Source organism: Phoenix dactylifera, chromosome 1 (genome assembly GCF_009389715.1).
Source record: "Phoenix dactylifera cultivar Barhee BC4 chromosome 1, palm_55x_up_171113_PBpolish2nd_filt_p, whole genome shotgun sequence".
In the NCBI taxonomy this organism is placed as follows: Eukaryota; Viridiplantae; Streptophyta; class Magnoliopsida; order Arecales; family Arecaceae; genus Phoenix; species Phoenix dactylifera.
In genome coordinates this window covers 10,025,038-10,044,678 of record NC_052392.1, presented here as the reverse complement: position 1 = coordinate 10,044,678, position 19,641 = coordinate 10,025,038, and the positions used below count along the sequence as shown (strand labels likewise).

The window sequence follows — 19,641 nt, the reverse complement described above, 5'->3', positions numbered from 1 at the left end:
TAAGCACAATTAACTGTGCGGCACGAGAACCACCTTTATTCCACCATTAAAAAAAACACCAAAAAGAAAAAGGAGCAGACTACCTCTAGGTTTCCAATCAGCAATAAGAGCAGCCTTTTCCGTTTACCAATTTGCAGACCTTTAACACAGTTCAAGGAAGAACAACAACGATAACAACAAACAAATCCCTGACAAAAACAACAACGATAACTACAAACAAATCCCTGGGAAATATGTCTACTACTTAAGCAACCAGGTCCTATGCGATTAACTGCTGATGGATTCAGTAAGTGTAAGATTGCAAAACCAGTCATCAAATGCCAAAACAGGTTCTATCTCAAAATTTGGGATCTAACAATGTCCTCTGACCCAGATCCCTGCTCATCAGACAACCTCATGTAAATCATCATCGAAGGACCTCATTACCATAGTGCAATGAGAAAAATTATCCTCTCAGCTAGCTGCAATCCGGGGCCTCAACAGGCTGTAAGTAGTTAGTGTTCACATAAGCACATGCACTTCTGCTAGACTCCTTTACCCTTTGGCTTTCAATTCACTGCATTTTTCTTTTTTCTTTCCATGCGAATGGTTATAAAAATTACATGGGGAAAGAATATAGCGCAGCCCATTGAAAGGAAAAGATAATAAAGAGAAAAAAGACAGGAAAAAAGAAAAAAAAAATGAAAAATGAAAGAAACAATATGAATGCGCCCATCCACAGAAGACAAATTTACACTGACTGAGCCTAACACGTGTTGTCATCTCTACCAACTGTAAGTTGTTAGCCACAGAGAGCACTGGGCTCTCATCATCATCAGAGGTTACTTTGGGCTACTCCAGCTTACATGCGTGCTGTCTCAACTGCATGAGATGTGTTCTAAGGCTGGCCTCCTGCACCTGCATTATGGAAGAAGATCAACTGTGATTTCCTATTTTGACATGCACATATCGTCTGTGAGCACACGCATAAACATGAGCCTTCAAGCACAAGCATATGACCTCATCCATGGGATGGTCGTGCAAATGCAAGATTCAAAGCACATAATTAGTAAGTGAGACTGACCCTCTTTTTTTCTTTTTGCAATAAAACACATGGATATGGACTCTGTTACGATCCCTAGAAAAGAGAAACAACAGTGCACAATATGGTGCATGTCTGAATTGCTTACAACCTTTAAAGACAATTTTCGTGAGCCGATGTGCTGCTTTCTATTTTAGCTACATGAAAATCATATAAATGTATCTTTAATATAATTCACAATTATCATTTAAGTTTATACAGAGGCTTGTTCAGTTTTGCCACACCCAAATTCATTCATGTTCTTGCTCTCACTTCATGCAGCCAAAAGATACAAGCTACTTAAATGAAATTCCACAAGATTACGTTTGTCAAGAAGGCTTACAAGGATATTGCAAATGGAGGTCCTCAATTAGTAAAGATAAAACTACAAAGACGGTTCGAACATCAATTTTGAGAAAGTCAACTTACTCTTACTAAAATATCAAAAAAAAAAAGCAAAAAAAAAGACTTTATATATAAAAGCAGACATGGAAATGCAGGAGCCTCTCCTTCCCTTTTCCCTCTTCCTTGAATTGCTCCTATTTGCTTCTTTCAAAAATTTTATGAACTTAACATAGTTCGGTCTTCTCTGAGTAATAAAGTCATCATAAAAGGATGGACATGTGACATGCGAACTGGGTATTTGACTGCATTTATTACAATGAAGAAATTAAAAGAAAAAGAATCATATGACTATGAACCTTAAATCTACTATTGAGGTTTGAAGGCTTGATAATCCCGTAACATATATTAATAGAACCTGGATCAAAGATATCTTGAATGAGAATCTAATTGCTGAATAAAAAATGTTGGTTATTAGACGACAAGTTGTGCTCAGCATCCACCAAGAGCATATAGAGAAGATCTGGTCGCGCTATCGGTCCTCCCTTGGTTGACACTCATATGCTTTGGCTCTGAATGGCAGTTATCACTTATTGCATGTTCTGAATCCCCATGATTTCTTTATTAACAATTATCCTACATGCTAACAAAACTCTACAGAATTATGCCAGGACATCTACTCCATCCTATATCTTAAAATTGCCAGAATTTGTTAAGAAAAATTATGATGAGAGCAGAATACCTAGGATGATTTTGCACATTTTAAATTGGCATTGAGGTATTTTTGAGTTTTGCACCTACAACCCAGATGACACTCACATTCTTCTTTTTATGTGGGTAGAATTTAAAAAACTAAGTGATTAGCCTTATGCCTGAACACTTCTAAGTGATCTCGAGACTAAAAGGTAACTCTGGAAACACTCAATTGCAGGGGATTGCAGAGGGGGAGTGGTGGTTTGGATATGAGAGAAATAGTAAAGACATTGAATTGTAAAACCCCCTCTCTTTCCATGTCAGATCAACTGGCGCAAAAATCAACAGTTGTAATCTCATGAGTACCAGCCCAAACCAGCCATAAGCTGGTACAATAGGGGCCAGTAAGCACTATTGTGAACTGGGCTTGTGTTGTACCACACCAAGGCATATTGACCGCACTGAGTGCACTTTTTTTTTCCCACTCATTGTGCCAATACATATTGAGGTGTACCACCCCACATCAAGAATTGTACATATCGACTGACTATTAATATGGCACAAGTCCTTGATTTTTGATTTTTTTGGTACATATATGGGCATGTGTTTCCCTTTTCAAAGAGGGCATACTCTCATTTGATGATAGCGTTTCATTAATGAAAGCTACATTCTTTGTTGTACCACATATTTTGCCTCCACAAATGCTTGAAAATAAGGGTTCTGATGAAGACATAATAAGCCGAAAAAAGTTAATGGAGGAGAGGCTTTTGTCCTTGATATCTGTAAACTCGCAGTTGGACACTTCAACATAGATTGATCACACAATCAACTCAACAATAAGTTTCACATTTTCACTTTCATTCAGATTTAAATATAGCCCATTGTTCTAAAACTACCTTCAGAGTCCACACACAAGGATATCCACTGGATCAGGTCCATCATCTACAAGGGAATCTCAAACTGTGGTTGAAGCAAAATCAAGAGGGGACAACAAAGGTCGAATTTTGATAATAGTAGCATCATCCCCCCCCCCCCCCCCCCTTTTCTTGTTAAGCCAAAGGGTGTTTACAAAACCCTCTTAAAGGTATATCAACAAGAAGTGTGGTCAACAGACATTCTTACTTCATCTTAATGGCATCTATAAAAACAACCCACCATAATACAGAAAAAGAACCCGAACCCCTTTCAGATCCATTTTTTCACCCTAAAAATCAACTGCATCCCCTTTTGCTTGGCTCAAACTATTTTCCCTCTTTCAGAACCCCCTTCTCACTTTCCAAGGGATTGTGTAGCCTAATTAACACCGAGACCAAGATCCTTTTCTTCCTCCAAATAGCAGCCAGCCTCTCAAATATACATAGAATAATCCAGCAGTAAAGAGCAAAGTAGCACCTAAGCACTTAGTTCTAGTCACAATGAATCAAGAGATTATCACCAATCCCCATTTGGGGAATGTTGTATCTAAAAACAAAATGGAGTCCACCATATTGCTGGTTATCATAGGCTTTAATGGTAGTAGCTATGTTAGTTCCCTCTTGATATTATGAAGTTATAAGAAACAATGATGTGACAAAATGCCTTAAATTTGTGACTCAAGCAATTGTATCCTGGATGTAAACATAACTCTATGTAAGCCACAGGCCATTGGTTTCAAGAATGGGCTTATTTTGGCATCAAGATGATTAAATTAAAATCTCCTTGTAGAAGGAGGTTTAAAAAGAATTAACTAGGTGTTGAGAAGTGATACACTTTTTGAAAATCTTATGACTAATATTGTTCATCCTATCCCATCAGCAAACAGACTTACATTTGCTTTTGTTCAGTGTAGTGCTAGCTTAGATATATTTTCACAAACAAAATAAGGTTAATAGGAATGATTTGTTTGTAGGAACTTATGCACTTTGTGTTCCCATCCTTTTTCCACTCCTCATAACAGAAGATTGTTAATAACTCTCAAATGGCATAATCCTACCACTCTACCCATAAGCAAAGAGGATGGTTGATGCTATGGGAGTCAGAAAATTACTTAACAGATACTGAATAAGAAAAACATAAAAGAGAAAAATTGATAATAACTTTGAGCTCTGCACATCCAAAAACAGCATCATAACTAACACGGGAAGGTATACGTGATTGTGTACTTCCAACATAATTAATTAAATGTGTTTTTTTGTGTGCATTATGAGCATAACTTGTTATACCTGCATTGCTGCTGCTGAAGCTAATAATTCTCTACATTCATCAAGCATTGCTCTTTCTTTGGCTGCAACAGCTGATAATTCAGAAACCAGAGCTTTTGTACCCTCTACCTGTAAAACATTAAGCCTCGGATCATGAGTCAATGTTCAGACCTAAAAACATAACCGGAGCCCAGCTATGATTCAATAGGTTATGATTTCACATTTTAAAAAAGAAAGAAATTTTAAGGAAACAATTTATAAACTTCTCTACCCTCTGCAAAATTAGGCACATTGATATTCATCTTCTCAAGTCAAGTGCCATTAGACTCGTTCATAATGACATTAAGATCACCCAGAGCATGTTAGAATTGAACAAGGAACTACTAGACTAAACTATGAATATCCAATCTGTAAGCAAATGGGTAAGGGAATCTCATTCCTTACATTTAGTCCCTAGCGAGTCATAACCATAACAATATGGGACTAATGCATATATCAATCAGTTAAACTGAAGCATACTTGCAATTCATTAATCTAAATGTCTAAGAGAGACGTTTCTAGGTATCCCCATAACCTTTGGCTTTCTGTCCGTTCCCTTCTGCCAAGAAATTGATAAACTTCTCAGAATAAACTGAAAGCTCATAACCCTCCTCGATATTTCTAAACTTCTGCATGACTACATAATAAATTTCTTGACATATTTTTCTCTTTTTTATTTTTTTTCTTTGTCTTTTGTTTTCCTTTTGCACCCATTTCATCTCTAATGAAATGTGTGGTGGTCTCTCCCAACATTTTGCTCAAAAAGAATATAGGTAATCAAGTTGGAAATTCCTCCAACACAGGGATCACTATCTGAACTAATGATGCTCTATAATGAAGCCAAAGAGGCAATCAAGCCAATAATCAACCCTCACATCCCCCACCTCACCCAAAAAATAGTCAAAATATCAGATCCACAGTAGTCAGACTATTCTCTCTGCCAATTTTGTTGCATAATAACACCAACATCGAGACAATAGTACTCAAAATCCTTTAGAGTATCCATGCTAGTGCTTGATGTGTTTAAACTTTAAAGAATCACCTGTTTGGTTTAAATGTTCTATAAATGGGGAACAGCACCTGAACTCAAAATAGTCTCCACTCTCCAATGATGTCAAAAGTAAAGGTAATTAATGCTCTCAAGTGATGCCAAATGTAAAGATAACCAAGTAACTCGCAGATTCCCCAATTATCTCCCAAAATACATCATGTGAAGCATCCTAATTAATATTATCTGTTAACTCTGCCATTTTTTCTTTTTGCATAGTAACAATGATTTCAAATTCATGATTCCATAAACAAATCAAGAGCAACAGAGAAGTCCTTAAACACCTTTAAAGTACTAGAGCACTGCACATGATGTGTTTAAGAGAATAGCCACAATGGTTTCAATGCTCATCTATTTGTCATTATAAATCTATCCAAGGTATAAGGAAATATTCTGTATTGTATGTATGCCACCTTCAAAGTACCAATTGTCACTTAATCTACCAATACATGCATTCTTTTCAGAGAGAGAAAACATTGGACAAAGCCCAACCAACTTTCACTAAAAACATTTCATGCATTATATGTAACGGTCAATATGGAATTATGGATTTGACTGACAAAGGATTAATATATGTTGTATTAAACTCCTCTTGAACATGACTTCAGTTGTGTTACATGGAGACAGGCTGAAGCTGAACTCTGATTTATAACAGAAACTATGCCAGAAATTTATTATGTTATGAGATGGCTATTCTCCTTCCAGTAGCACTTGATTTGTAACAGAATATGAAGAAATATACTGTGTTATGATATAGATTATTCTCCTTCCAGCAGGCTGAAGCCTAAGTTTGACTTGAAATAGAGTAAATGCCAGAAATATAATATGTAATGAGATAGACCATTCTCCTTCCGGTAGGGCTGAAGCCTTAAACCGGCTCGTTCAAAATCATGTGTTTTAAATTGAGTAAGTTGATCATCAAAATACAACATCTAAGATAACTAGAAACAAAAAATTGCATATTTTGAAGGTCGTTTGCCGATGAATCTAGCAAATAGTTTTAATGGCCCATTACAGTGCTTTGATGGTTTAGAAGCACCCAAACCAATTGAACTTTGGCTCGTATGTTCTAAAATGTGGAACTCATAATCAAAGATGTGGATGCAAAATTAAGTGTTGACATTCATTTTAACATGATGACACTAAGGTACCAGCTGGGACTATAATATGTTCGATATGGCTCTTCGGCTTAATTGTGTGCTTACAAGTAGGGTTGGCAATTGGATCGGGTTACAGGTTGGATACAGATCTGGTTGGATATGGATTAGGTCAAAAATTTATGAACGAACCTAACTTGTTTATTAAATAGGTCAAAATTCAGATCTGAGTCTGACCTATAACAGGTAACCTGACTCCACCGGTATAACCCGTTTACTAAATAGGTCGAGTCAGACTAAACAGGTTAAGTAAATTTTTAATGGATTGACTTGATTTAAACAGATTAAGTAAGTTTTAAATGAGTTAAACATGCCAGATCATGACCTGATCCAATCATTAAATAGGTCAAAAGAGGTTAAATGGGTCAAAGGTATAAACTTGAACCCAATCCATTTAATAAACAGGTCTTGATAGGTTGACCCGTTTATGATTCAGACCTATTTATGTCAAACCCGAACCTACTTAAAGTAATTTGTTTGTGGTTCAGGCTAACGAGTCAGGTCAAGAATTACGGCCCCTACTTACAAGATGAATATGGCTTCCTATGCCAGAAGTCATCATTGTGCCCCTTCATATAGACTCTTCAAAAGTCTAGGGAGACTTTGGAGGGTTGTTTCTTGGTTGCAATAGCTTAAAACACAAACAGTAAGGTAGATCTCCTCATCTGCCAACTGACCATTAAAATTTCAAGGCACGACCATCCTTGCCTAATGTTGCCTAGGCTAGGAATTTGGCACCAATTTTACAGGGTTAAGTTTGATCAATATAAGATTTGCCCGATCCTTTCACAATGTCTTCTCGACTTTCAATAATGTCTTCTCAACTTTGGATTTTGAAGGTAAAATGGTTGGATGATGCAACAGTGATGATGCTTATGATATGCACCATTAGGTTATCCATTTTCTATCCATTTGATGCAAAGGTAAATAACCTTCAAAACATATTCTTGATTTAAAAGGTATTTTAAGATGTTATAGATGATGATAGATAATGTGGAGCGGCTGGAGCCTGAATTCAAATGCCCATCATTGATTCTGCCCCACCCAAATGGAGAGTAGTCCATCTCTTTTAATATATAACATGGTTGTTCTAAAAGTAGAGGTACAAATAAAAAAACAATTAGCTAATTTAATCATGTACTTCATAGTCATTCTTTCCATATTGATCTAAATTCTGCAAAAGTTTGCTATTCTCATTCATCATATCACCTTAATCTAGATATTAAATAAAAAAGTTGACTTGTGGAGTTTGAAAGACTGACAAGCCAAAACAATTGCAGCTAAGAAGAACAAGTTGACTTGTCTATTTTTTGAATGGACATGAGAGAAACAAAATTGCAGTTTCTTACCTCCATCTTGGCATTAGGTAATCATAATCATGGTTTGAAGTTTGAACCAAGGGTTTTATCTCCGCCAAGTTATCAGGTTTGTGTCAGTCTGCGCCACTCATCAATAGATATAATTGATATCTCAGCCTATATAAACAATTATATCATGATATATCAGCCAATATGAAATCAAAATATATGCCAACGTGTCCTGCTCAGTCTTTGACGGTCTTAATTTTCTTTTCCTAAATCCAAAACGATGTTTGAAAATGGTAGATAGTATCATGATTGCTATATTAGCCAAGATTCCAAGATCTTGGTTCACGTTAACATCTGCAGAGATCTCGATATTCAAATCAACATTTGAAATATCCCAGTCCTTTCCTGTTTGTCACAACTTCCATCTTGGCCAAGATTAACCTAGATCTCTATCATCTAAGTCTTGGTCATCCCAGTCATCCACAATGATGTTAATCTCCAGATGCTTGGATTCAACTGGCTTGCAGGCTTGCCAAGTAAAGTGAGAACTAGATCAGTTATGCCACCCCTTGTCTAATTTGGACTCTCTAGACCTGATTCTTTCTCCTAGTTGACTGAAGTAAGGAGTTACAGATATATACCTTAACATTAATGTCATCTGAGTTAGATGGTCTCGACTCGACCATCTTCATGGTGCCAAATAAAATGCAATGTCATCCCCTTTTTGTCAAGGTAATTTGTTTATTCTTCACATTTGCTTGCTATTCGGAAAATTAATTAGACAGTAGTAAATTTCAACTTATAGCATATAATACATCAAATCAACTCTGTTGTAGCAAATAAAAAAGAACCCTTTAAAATGCATGTGACATTGCCAGTAATATTAATGCCGCAGGACCAAGTGATTCATCAATTGAAAAAACAACTATACAAAATCAAACAGCAAATCATGCAATAGATAATATTAAAATTTAGCTCATTGAGGACAAAAAAAAAGACATAGTAACTAAGGACATCAATCTTTTATGGACTATATATACTTCAGATAAGTAATATGAAAAAGGATATTACACATTGCACTTCACACAATATTATATAGCTCGATGACTAATGCATCACATACTAAAGCAATATGTTAAATAGACCAACCTCTTAATCACCACTATCAAAAGGCATGTCCTTGTCTTAATTTATTTAACTATACAGTTTATTGCTCCATTATTTCCTTAATAAAACTATTTAGGTAAATAATCAGACAACTTCATACAATCTCCTACGGTGTTCATGGAGAAACAATATTACTGGTTTTATTAAAGGTAGAAAGAATAGAAGCAATGCAACAGAACTTACAAAGCATGTTGTATTAAATCTCACCTTAGATAACAAATAACAGATAGAGGATCCCATAGCTTGCATAACATCAACTGCAGAACTAACAGCATTCCTCACAGAAAGCACATCTGCCTGTATAAGCAGCGCAGTAAACATATTATGACATACAGCCTGAATTAATAACCTGTTGGAACTAAATTCAATGACCTTCTTTCAAATTTCATTAGAAAAAACTACGTGTAATTTGAATAATTATAATAGGTCAAAAAGTTACTCTGATCACAAGAAATTAATGTTATCAGTATTTTTGCATACCCTTGCACCTCCAGTAACTGGAAGACGTAGCGTGCTTGCCTTTAAAGCTTCAATTGCCCCAGATAAAGAACAACAATGTTCTCTTTCATATGCCGCCCAGTTTTCAAGGTATGCCATCTAAATCAAATAAAATTTCATGCAGGAGCTTCAAATTACTATGGAAATGATACATTGTGCAGGAAACAAATAAGTAAATGAGGAAACAAGGTAGCACAAGTAACAATTGTTAAAGTTGTTCAGAATTCATTTTATAAATATCATAAAGCCTAAACCAAATACTGTAAGCTGGAATTAAGAATGTTCCATATACTTGTACAATTATAACAATTCTGAGATAGCTCCTTTTTCCTAGACTGACCATAAGGTTTATCGAATTCATTGTAGCACCATATTTTAAGATCTCGACCATTTTTGGGGCTTGAGCTACAATACTCCATATCTGCATAAGTCTCGCACTTCAACTTGGAGAGGAACCTTTTGAAATATTTGGCATAGGGATCAAAATTAATATAGAGACTCTTTATTTGTAAATTGGAAACAAACCCCCTCATCACAGCCCCAAACACTTGCAACCTCCCCGTTCTATTAAAACGGAGTTAACCACATTTGGTGGACACATGGTTGCAAGCAGTAGAAACTGTATTACTTTATAACGTCTACAATCAATAGAAAGCATGTCATCGTTTTAAAAGTGATTCAAAAATATAACCATAGAACCAATTGTATTGGTGTTGCAAATATAAAATTTCAAATAAATGTGCATGAAAAATTGTGCATGAGTTGATGTATGTCATGCTATGAATTATCTACCAAATTCATATATTAATATCAAACTGCGAACTAAAATAAAATTTACAATAAAAATTATTATAAAGTTATATATTTCATAATTTCTTAATGTGTCTCTGGATTCGTTAGGTAGTTAATTTATGTAATTAATGTCAATTGTTTGTAAATTTATAATGTTCAGTGCTTAGTCATCTGATTCAAATAATGACATTGTCAGTGTAACCTTCTAGCATTCATGTGGTATTCTGGATGTTAGCTCAATTATGCTACCAGTAACCTTGGTATCACATTTGGGGTCAAATGGGCCTAGTTGGGCTAGATGCCTAGAAGCACTCCTTAGAAACCAGCGGAGTATGACAGGGCATGAACTAGGTCCTCAGCATGAAGATGAAGGTTATACAAGCTTGAGACCGAGCTGGCTATCATTCAATGCCAAATGGCCTGACAACAATACCATCACACCCAAGTTCTAAACAAATTTGCAAATCTGGCTCACAAACATCTAGCAAGCCATAAGCATTGAAGTTGGCATGGATTCAATAACGAGTAATACCTATGAATCTTGTTAGGTAAACTGATGATGAATCTCAAGTATTACAGTATATCAACAACACAAAGTTGTTGCATTTTATTTTCACTTATATTCCCGTGATGTATCCATCTCTGAACACAATATGCACATCCACGATGTTTTTGAATGCAAGATGCATTGTGAATATTCAAAATATGACATCACTCAGTTACTTCACCTTATAAGCAATCTGATGTCAACAAATTAGCCTTCCTTTTGTAATAATGATTGCACATCTTTTCATTCCCTGGGGAGGGGGAGGGGGGATCTCAGCATGCCATTTAATTGTGCCTAATCCATATAGATATGCTAGTACTAAATTAAATCAACTAGTTCCACATTGACAGATCTTGTACTTGCTAACAGAACAGATTCTAATAGACTGATACTAACTGAGGCATACTGTCCTACATGTCTCTAACACTTCCACTTCTCTTTTGAAAAACAATTCGTGTTACACAGTTTATAGACATTTTGCATTGCATGGTTGTTGTGATATAGTCAACAATCAAGGACAGCACATGGAAGTCAGGAGCTGATTTATGAAAGCATATCAAATATAACTGTGAAACTGCATCTGCATTTCAGGTTGCTTATCAGATGTAAATTATCTGCTTCTCAGATCTTTCAAAGTTTTAGAAGGCAAATTAACATTATAGATTATCAATTTATATCCTTTGTAAAGAAAAATAATGGAATAAGTAACACATAAGATAAAACTTATCACTAAATAGTTTTCATCATTTATCTTACTTGTTCTCTCAAAATCATGGCCAACTTCAATTCTTGCCTCAGCTGCTGCACATCAATCCTCTTCATTATAACAGAATCACGCAGTTTTGAAGCAGTATTCCACACACTGTATAGAATATTCTGTTTCAAGAAATCAAAAACAAAATAATCACATTCCCCTGCCAATTGGGCAATAAAAAGTCCACTGCAGCTGGACTGCAACCATGACAATTATAGTCAGAGAAAACCAAAACTGAAAGTTTAATGCACAATAATAAAAAATCATGAATTTTGACAACAAGACAAAATTTTTCTTCTTTACATTCTCTCGGTTATGGGATAGTCCATATTTATTCTCATAAGTAAAAATGTGCATCAGAACATAAAAATGAAACTAAAGTACATAAAAGAGAGCAGTCATCGAAATTGAAGTGCATAAAAGGGAGTAATGATAGATGTAGACTAATTAATAACTGCACGCATAAGAAAATTTAGTACAGAAATCAGCTCATGTGGTATCCAAATTACATAAAAGCTGAAAACTGCTATGTCAGAAACCATATTAAAGCGACTCCATTCATGCAGCACTATGTGTATCTTCCAAATAAATCACTCTTGAAAGAATGTCAGTGCTTACAAACTTCACCATCTTACATACCAAGCAAACCTCTAAAACAAAAGATCCAGAAAATGTGCATGATCTTTTCATATATCGGTATAGCATCAAAACAAGCATTTAACTTCAAAGGCACCAAATCCCTACCTCTGTCCTCATTTTCTGAATGGATATAGTGTCATCTGCTCGGGTATTGACAAAGTGCCACTGCAGGTCCCTATTGTACAGCAACCGCAGCTGATGTGCATCTTCTATGTGGCTTGCATTCTTCTTTCCTTTTCTCATATCAACAATATAATTGAAAATCGAGGATGTCATGCCTGCTTGAGAAATTGTGCTGCTAGATGATGACATGGGGGATGACGGTCTTGACCTAGATGGACTCAGCATTCCTGGAGTTGATGGCCTTGACCGAGACGGACTCAACATTCCCCTGGTCAAGGTTGTTGATAAAGCCTTATTTGGTGATGAAGGACGATGTAAACCTGGACTTGGTGATGACTGAGTCCTACTAGGACGTGTTGCTGATGAAGATCTTCCTGAAGGATGTGAAGATACATTTACACTCAAACTCATATTTTGCTGTACTTTACGACTTCCATCAGGAGCCAGTCGCCTTGCCACCTCACTTAATGAGTGTTGGAGGCCTCTACCTGCACCATCAGATGCAGGCATTCTCCTTGGTGAAACCCCTCGATATGGAATTGACGAAGAGATAGATTTGTTAATATTATCGGTATGATCCACACTTCTTGACACGGCATTTGCAGATACCTTTCCACCCATCATAGCAGGCCAGCGATGTTGATCTATGACCCTTGCATGCAAGTTCTCCAAAGGCTTATAGTTCTCTGATTGCTCAGAGGTATTCCTCCCTCTCAGAGGAGTCCTCTTCCTCTCCGCTGCAATATTTGCTGGCGACTTCAATGTGCGATCTGAAGAGGAATCAGTAAGCACCTTGTCCCTCTTAGTAACAGAAACTGAAATTGATTCTGACTGAAAAGAAGTAGACAGGCTCCGCATAGAAGGCCAGAAGCCATCCGGAGCCCGGCTGCCGAGCAACCGTCGTGAAGTGTTATGCATTTCTGTTACTGCATCACGCACTGGTGTGGTAGACCTTGAAGATGGCGAAGAGGGTGTGGAAGGCTTAAACGATGGGGATGAAGGTGCAGAGGACCTCGATGAAGGCGTAGTGGGTCTTCTCCTGTCTGCTGATTGAGATCTCTTCGGCAGCGAAGTTCCTGGCATGGCATGTGGGCGACCAGCACTTGGAGACGGGCTTCGCCTCGGAGTAGTAGGAGTTGATGAGATCCCTGACTTGTACCTAGAAGTAATTTCCCTCGTCCGCAACTTGCGGGTGGCCGGGGCAGCATTGTTCTTCTCAGAAGGGACCAAAGGGGGCCTTTGAGTATCTTCCGTCTGGGCTGCCTTCTGCTGCGCCACGGTCCCTGGTGGCTCAAGTTTACACACATCCATCCACAACTCCCTCCAAAGCAAACCACATTGATGGATTCTTCAGAAAGCAACTTATTTACAGCTATGGCACCAGATCCTCAAATCTGCCAGAAATAAACACTATTCAAGTGAGGTGAATTGAAACATCAAGCAAACGGATTTCCCTACAAAAGAAAAGGTAGAAGGAAGAGACACCCATACACGAAAAGGAAAAGCAGGAAAAAAAAGGACCTTTTTTTCCTATACAAAACCATAAAAGATGATGAGAAGGAGATCTGAATAGGGGAAAATTGGGCAATGCGGCAATCATCAGGAAGTGGGCACTCTGAATTCATTGCAAGAAGGCCAAATCAGGGAGATCGGGCCGGGTTTTCCATGGATGGCGGGCACAGGCGCGGCCGTTGGGTAACTAGAAAGGGATCGACGTCTGAGCCAGACCATACGAAGACTCTCGGCAGAGGTGCAGGATAACCGCAGAAGGTGCGTCTAACAATGGACGGTCATGTGTATGCTACTCATTTCTTTATAACATAAAAATTGGTGTTTTGGTTGCTTGTCTTCTGTCCTTCTCACGAGAATGCCATGGTGGGTGCGTTAGCACTGGAAAGGAAGGGAATTTAATGGAGTGGGAGAAATGGTAGGAGGAAGGAAGGTGTGGCTTATTTTAACCCAACTCAGATAGGGTAAAACAATAAATGGAAACAAGGTCAGGTAAAAAGCCAAGAACGACGGTTTTACCTGGGAATCGGCCGTGATTCGAGCAACAGGAGAGGCTTTAACTATGTCTGGGAAAAATAAGGAAAGCTCAGGGTTTTGGGGAAGAGAAATGGAGATCCACGTGCAGGAAAGCCGAAATTACTATAAAAATACACAAAAATGATTTCTTAAACACCTAGAATGGAACCATTGTAAATTTTTTGTATGCTTCCATAACCACGGAATCACCAAATCCAAGCAACAAGAAATCTCAAGAAAAACATCGATTTGAAGGAAAGAAAGGATGAATTCTATTCTTGGCAAACTCCGTTCTCCTTTCCATTAAAAAAAACTGAAAAATTTCACGGAAAAATAGCAGAGAATTATTTAATTCCGAATCTACCAAGAAAACTGAACTTAATTGCACCAATCAAAACATCAAATGTCCTCATATAATTCACCATCAAAATTAATAGGCTTTCCATACTTTCTTAAAATTTCTTGCTGCGCCCACCACCAAATGCTGCAAAAAAATTCGAACTACAGATTGGACTCAAAATTATAAGGAATATGCATAAAAAAAGATTCGGGGTAGCATCTGACCTCGGGAATCGTGCATGAATTTGCCCTTTCCAACGAGCCTCCGCCGAAGCCCTGGTCTCGCCGCTCCAAGAAGTCCTAAAATATTATAGAAAAAGGTTCGAGTTTTTTTAATTCTTTTTTTCCTTCGAGTGTCGGAGGGAAAAGATGACGTGTTTGGTTTAGTTAAAGAAAAAGGGCGGAAGGAGGACGGTTTCCGCTTCCTATTCTTATATTATATTCTTTTTTGACTCGGATCCAGTTACCTTTCTCAAGCTTACCACACACCATATTTCTATGATTTGCTAATAATAACTGCTACAAGATGTTTTTCTGAACGGCATTGCATAACTTGATTAAATTTATAAAATATTTAAAAATATTAAAAATAATTTTAGTTTCCAGTAGATAAGACTCATAAGTTTGATGAATAAATTCATTCAAGCCTCCAGTGCTGGCATTGTAAAAACTTAGTCGCAGTATGACTCGCATCTTCAGATACCTTCGTTCTTGTTATTGTTATAACATTCTCATGCTTCTAATCTTTTAAACTTTTAACAAAGATGATATGTATTTTCCTCTCAATTATATAACATTCAATTATATACTTAAATTTTGTATGCTTTGTATTTTATTATTTCAATTAAAAAAAATACCAATTCAAGTTTGAGAAGTTACTTGAGGGAAGATTTGTTAGTCAGAACATAATATATAACTTCTTGAACGAGCAAGTTTTAGACCCTCTAAATTTCTTCATTAGAGTATACTAATTTTTATTACATATGCTTTTCATGAGATTTATTTATTAGTTTATTATTTTTTATCAAACACATACATGACATCTTTGTTTGTGGAATATTAATATTTTTTTGTATGTTCAAAATAGAGAAGGCTATTTCTTACAACATCCAATATTATAACGTGTTTGTTAAAGAGTGCCCTGCGACGTTAGAGCATCAGCGATGGGAACAAGGGGAGGAAAACTTTAAGAACGGCTCACCGGTGGTGACCAAAGTAATTATATCAATTTCGCCTTCACTGTTTTGCAAGCAACGGCAGCCTAATTGGACAAAGCCACGTCTGCCGTTCCAAAAAGGAATGCGGAATAGCTTGCACTCATGCCTTCTTCCCCCATGATTAATGTGTCCGAGGCTTGATTTAGTTAACCAGGTGCTTGTATCGGTCTCCAAATGCTCACCCTACTAAAATGATTGTCATACTAATTAAATTCACTTTGATATGTTTACTTCTACTAGAGAACACACCTTCTGAAACTAGAAGTCCATATTTATATAAACATATACATATACATAAATATATAATTCACAAATAAGTTAAAAAAAAGGAAATAATTACAACATTACAAGGATCATATCCATTTATACTATTTTGGATGAGCAATTTAATAATGCCATTGAGATAATTGCTTGCATTGTATCACAAGTGCAACGGTGTAGAAAACAATTCAAACATTTTGGATAATTTGTTATGATTTAGTTGTTTGATATATGTTTCAGTACCATTTATAATGTGGAAAACTGTCGTATTTGCATGAACTCAAAATAAAAAAAAAAGGTTTTTCAGTACCATTTATGAAAGAAGGAACAAAAGGTGAAGTGGATGCCTCAAGAAAAATCCGATGAAAGCCTTGTAGCCTAATCTGCAATTCGGTTCGGATGAACAGTCATTTGATGGAATGGGCACTCATTCCTCATGTTCCAAAGAAGCCAATCACTGTTTCCAGATAGCTGGACGCTTCCCTAAAATAAAGCTTAATAGAGAATAAACAAATGCAAAGAAGAAGATAATGAGTCTCCAAGTCCTGACACCTACTCAGAATGTGATTTGATGAGAGAAGGAAAACGAGGGAAGGAGATAAAAATAATTGCTTGCATATGATAACAGAAAAATTGTGAGTATGATAACAACTCTACAGTTGGTTACATTAACAAGCCCCTCAAACTTAATATGGCATGGTGGAAGCTAGTTTGAGTCTGGAAATTAAGTCTCCCAAAAGAACCCGAGGGAGGGCCGAACATGGGATGCGGATGCGGATGAGAGAAACGTCGCTTGGATCCATCAATGACGGCGATACACAAGCATGAATGGAGATCAAGGCTTTGATACCATGATAAGAGAAGAAACATAAGGGAGAAGAAGATGAAATTTTCTGATTTGCACATGAATTGCTTGTATACAATAGCATATACAGAATATATATATATAAACCTAACTATAACAAATTTCGAGTACGATAACAACTTAATAGGAGATTTTAAGTATGATAATAACTTTAGAGAGTCAGCTATATTAACATGATTGGTGGCCTCCTCCTTCATGCATTCCTCACAAAGAGCAACGTGAGCAGAGCGTAAAACTCTGCATGCCATGAATGCTTTGCATGGGAGCCTTGCCAGGTAAAACATTCAAATAACAGACACCGGCTAAAATTCATTCTTTCTCCTTGTAACAAAATAACAATGACTACTTCCATATTAGCATTTTTCACGAGAAATATAATGAATGATAATTTAAAAATATTAACATCGTAAGCTAAAAAACCAGTTTTAGGTTCGAAAATTATTACGTTTTACATAACTTAATGTACAACAACTATTACAGTAAAACAACTAACTTAATAATAGCTTCCATTTCAAAATCTATTAAACCATAGCAGCCTTTTTTTTGTTCCCTTCTTTCCTTCTTTGGGTGGGTGGGGGGTAGGAGAAAGGGTGAAGGGCGAATAAAAGTTCTATAATCCGTGAAATGCATCATATAGGGGAGGAGAAAGGGTGGCGGGCGAATAAAATTCTATAGTCCGTGAAATGCATCATATGGGGGACTCTACCCATGCCATATTGTCTTCCTCCATCCAAGAAACTTGTTCTATATACCCCTCCGCGGCTCCACCACCACCCCTGTTCGTTTTGTTTTTGGTAACTTATATGGTTTAAATTAATCGAGTGTAGATCCATTTGAAGAAATAAGAAAATTAAATTTAAAAAAATTGAATAGAAAAATCTGTCGAAAAAATTCATAATATAAATTCCATATGATTTGCCACATAAAATGTCATCCAATCAGTTACATTGTTAGCTCCTCTAAAAATATATAAAATCTTAATTGATAGCAGGAGTACATTATTCACTAGCAATTCTATAAAAATGAATAAAGTTTTCCATGAGCAAGAGCTGGATCAGAAAGCCATCTGATAACTATTATAAATTTTTGCTCTAAAAAAAAATTATACGACTTTTCACATAAGCAGAGACGGTTGGTTTTGCACCTTCGCTTCTGTCGGTTCCGGTTGGTGTTCAGTCAGAAGCCCCGCCCTTCTTTTGAAGCTGCTTTCCGCCTCCACCATTTGGTGGTGCTGCTATGATGTAACGTGCAGTCGTCCCGAGGCAGCAGGATGTATAGTATAGGGCAAACCCACCCCCCACCCCTCCCCCATACACACACAGAGTATAATTCAAATTCTTTCAAGCCATATATATAGCTCGGCACAATAGCAAAAATTCTAACACCATATATTGCTATGAGTGCACTGCTATCTCCCACCCTTACTTTTTTTTGACGTTTGTGCTGCTGCCGCTCTCCTCAATTTTGATATTTGGAAGGGATAAAAGTTTTATTTTTCGCATGAAGAAAGACGAAAAGAAGTATTTATCTTTTTTTCAAATAAATTTACTAGTAAATTGCACAATAATCATTTCAAAATCCATGCAAGCATAAAAATATGATGGAAATATAGCTTTTTTTTTTTTTTTGTGGCTAATACGTATGGATCATATCTGATGGTACGGATACATCCAATATAGTACTTCGGAGTGCGTTAAGATCCATGCAAGCCGTGGGCACGTTTGGAAATGGCAATCTAGATGGGTGAACCGCCAGTGCACCTGACACCACAAGAGGAGCCGCGTGTTCCGCCGGAGATGGAACGGTCTGGTGGGACCCAACACTCGGTGGAGTAGGGTCAAAACTTGGGTGTCCCCAATCGCCCGGACGATCCTGACCTCTCGATCTTGCGGGCCCATCCTGGCTGGGATCCCCGAGACCCACCAACACACATGTCAGCGCTTGTTGCCGATCAAATCGTTAGGGTGACGAGACCCTAACGTGGGGTCCGTATGTCGACTGCGATAAAGTTGACATTTTCACGACTGCGATAAAAGTTGACATTTTCACGACTGCTATGAACTGAGGGTATTCGAAGTTTTCAATAAAATTGTCCCCAAAATCCAGCCCAAGTATATTTGGTCTGTAAAGTGACACGTGCATTCATTTTAAGCTACATGACAATGTTGACCCTCCTAGCATTTCTCATTTCTAAACTATTATATTCCTTAAAAAGCATACTCGATCAAAGGTTCTCTTCTGACCTACATTGATCACCATCTAACCCGCTTCTAATTTGTCAACATTTTTGTTATCTAGCAACCCCAGTTGTAGGACAAAGAAGCTCAGAAATATAAAGGCGGACGCTGCAGGCATGACTTTTTAAGTTTAGCAACCTTAAAATGTGCATTGGTGCTTGAATGCAATTTATATATTTATCTCTGTTAGCCAATGTAGCCACTACTCATTTTCAGCTAAAGCAAAAAAGCAAACAAGTGAAGATACTCACATCCTTTAGCTAAAGCAAACAAGTGAAGATACTCACATCCTCCACCGGCATCTATCGAATCAGGCCGAACCATCCATTTTAGGCAGTACCGAGTCGAATC

General features: G+C 37.1%; 1 protein-coding gene across 3 annotated transcripts; it reads right to left on the bottom strand.

The window, feature by feature from the left end:
* LOC120103704 (AUGMIN subunit 8-like) lies at window positions 1–15,094 on the bottom strand. 3 transcript variants are annotated; one of them, XM_039126051.1, is made up of 7 exons: window positions 14,936–15,094; window positions 12,329–13,740; window positions 11,587–11,706; window positions 9,474–9,590; window positions 9,201–9,290; window positions 4,297–4,404; window positions 1–897 (listed from the first exon to the last, which is right to left on the bottom strand). In XM_039126051.1, exons 2-7 carry the CDS (start codon window positions 13,655–13,657, stop codon window positions 832–834), a joined length of 1,830 nt encoding a protein of 609 aa, XP_038981979.1. In that variant the 5' UTR covers window positions 13,658–13,740; window positions 14,936–15,094; the 3' UTR covers window positions 1–831. The 3 variants fall into 3 exon arrangements, with proteins under 3 accessions (XP_038981979.1, XP_038981984.1, XP_038981981.1); XM_039126056.1 differs by lacking the exon at window positions 14,936–15,094 and adding an exon at window positions 14,820–14,857; XM_039126053.1 differs by lacking the exon at window positions 14,936–15,094 and adding an exon at window positions 13,868–14,543.
* Window positions 15,095–19,641: the final 4,547 nt, after the last annotated feature.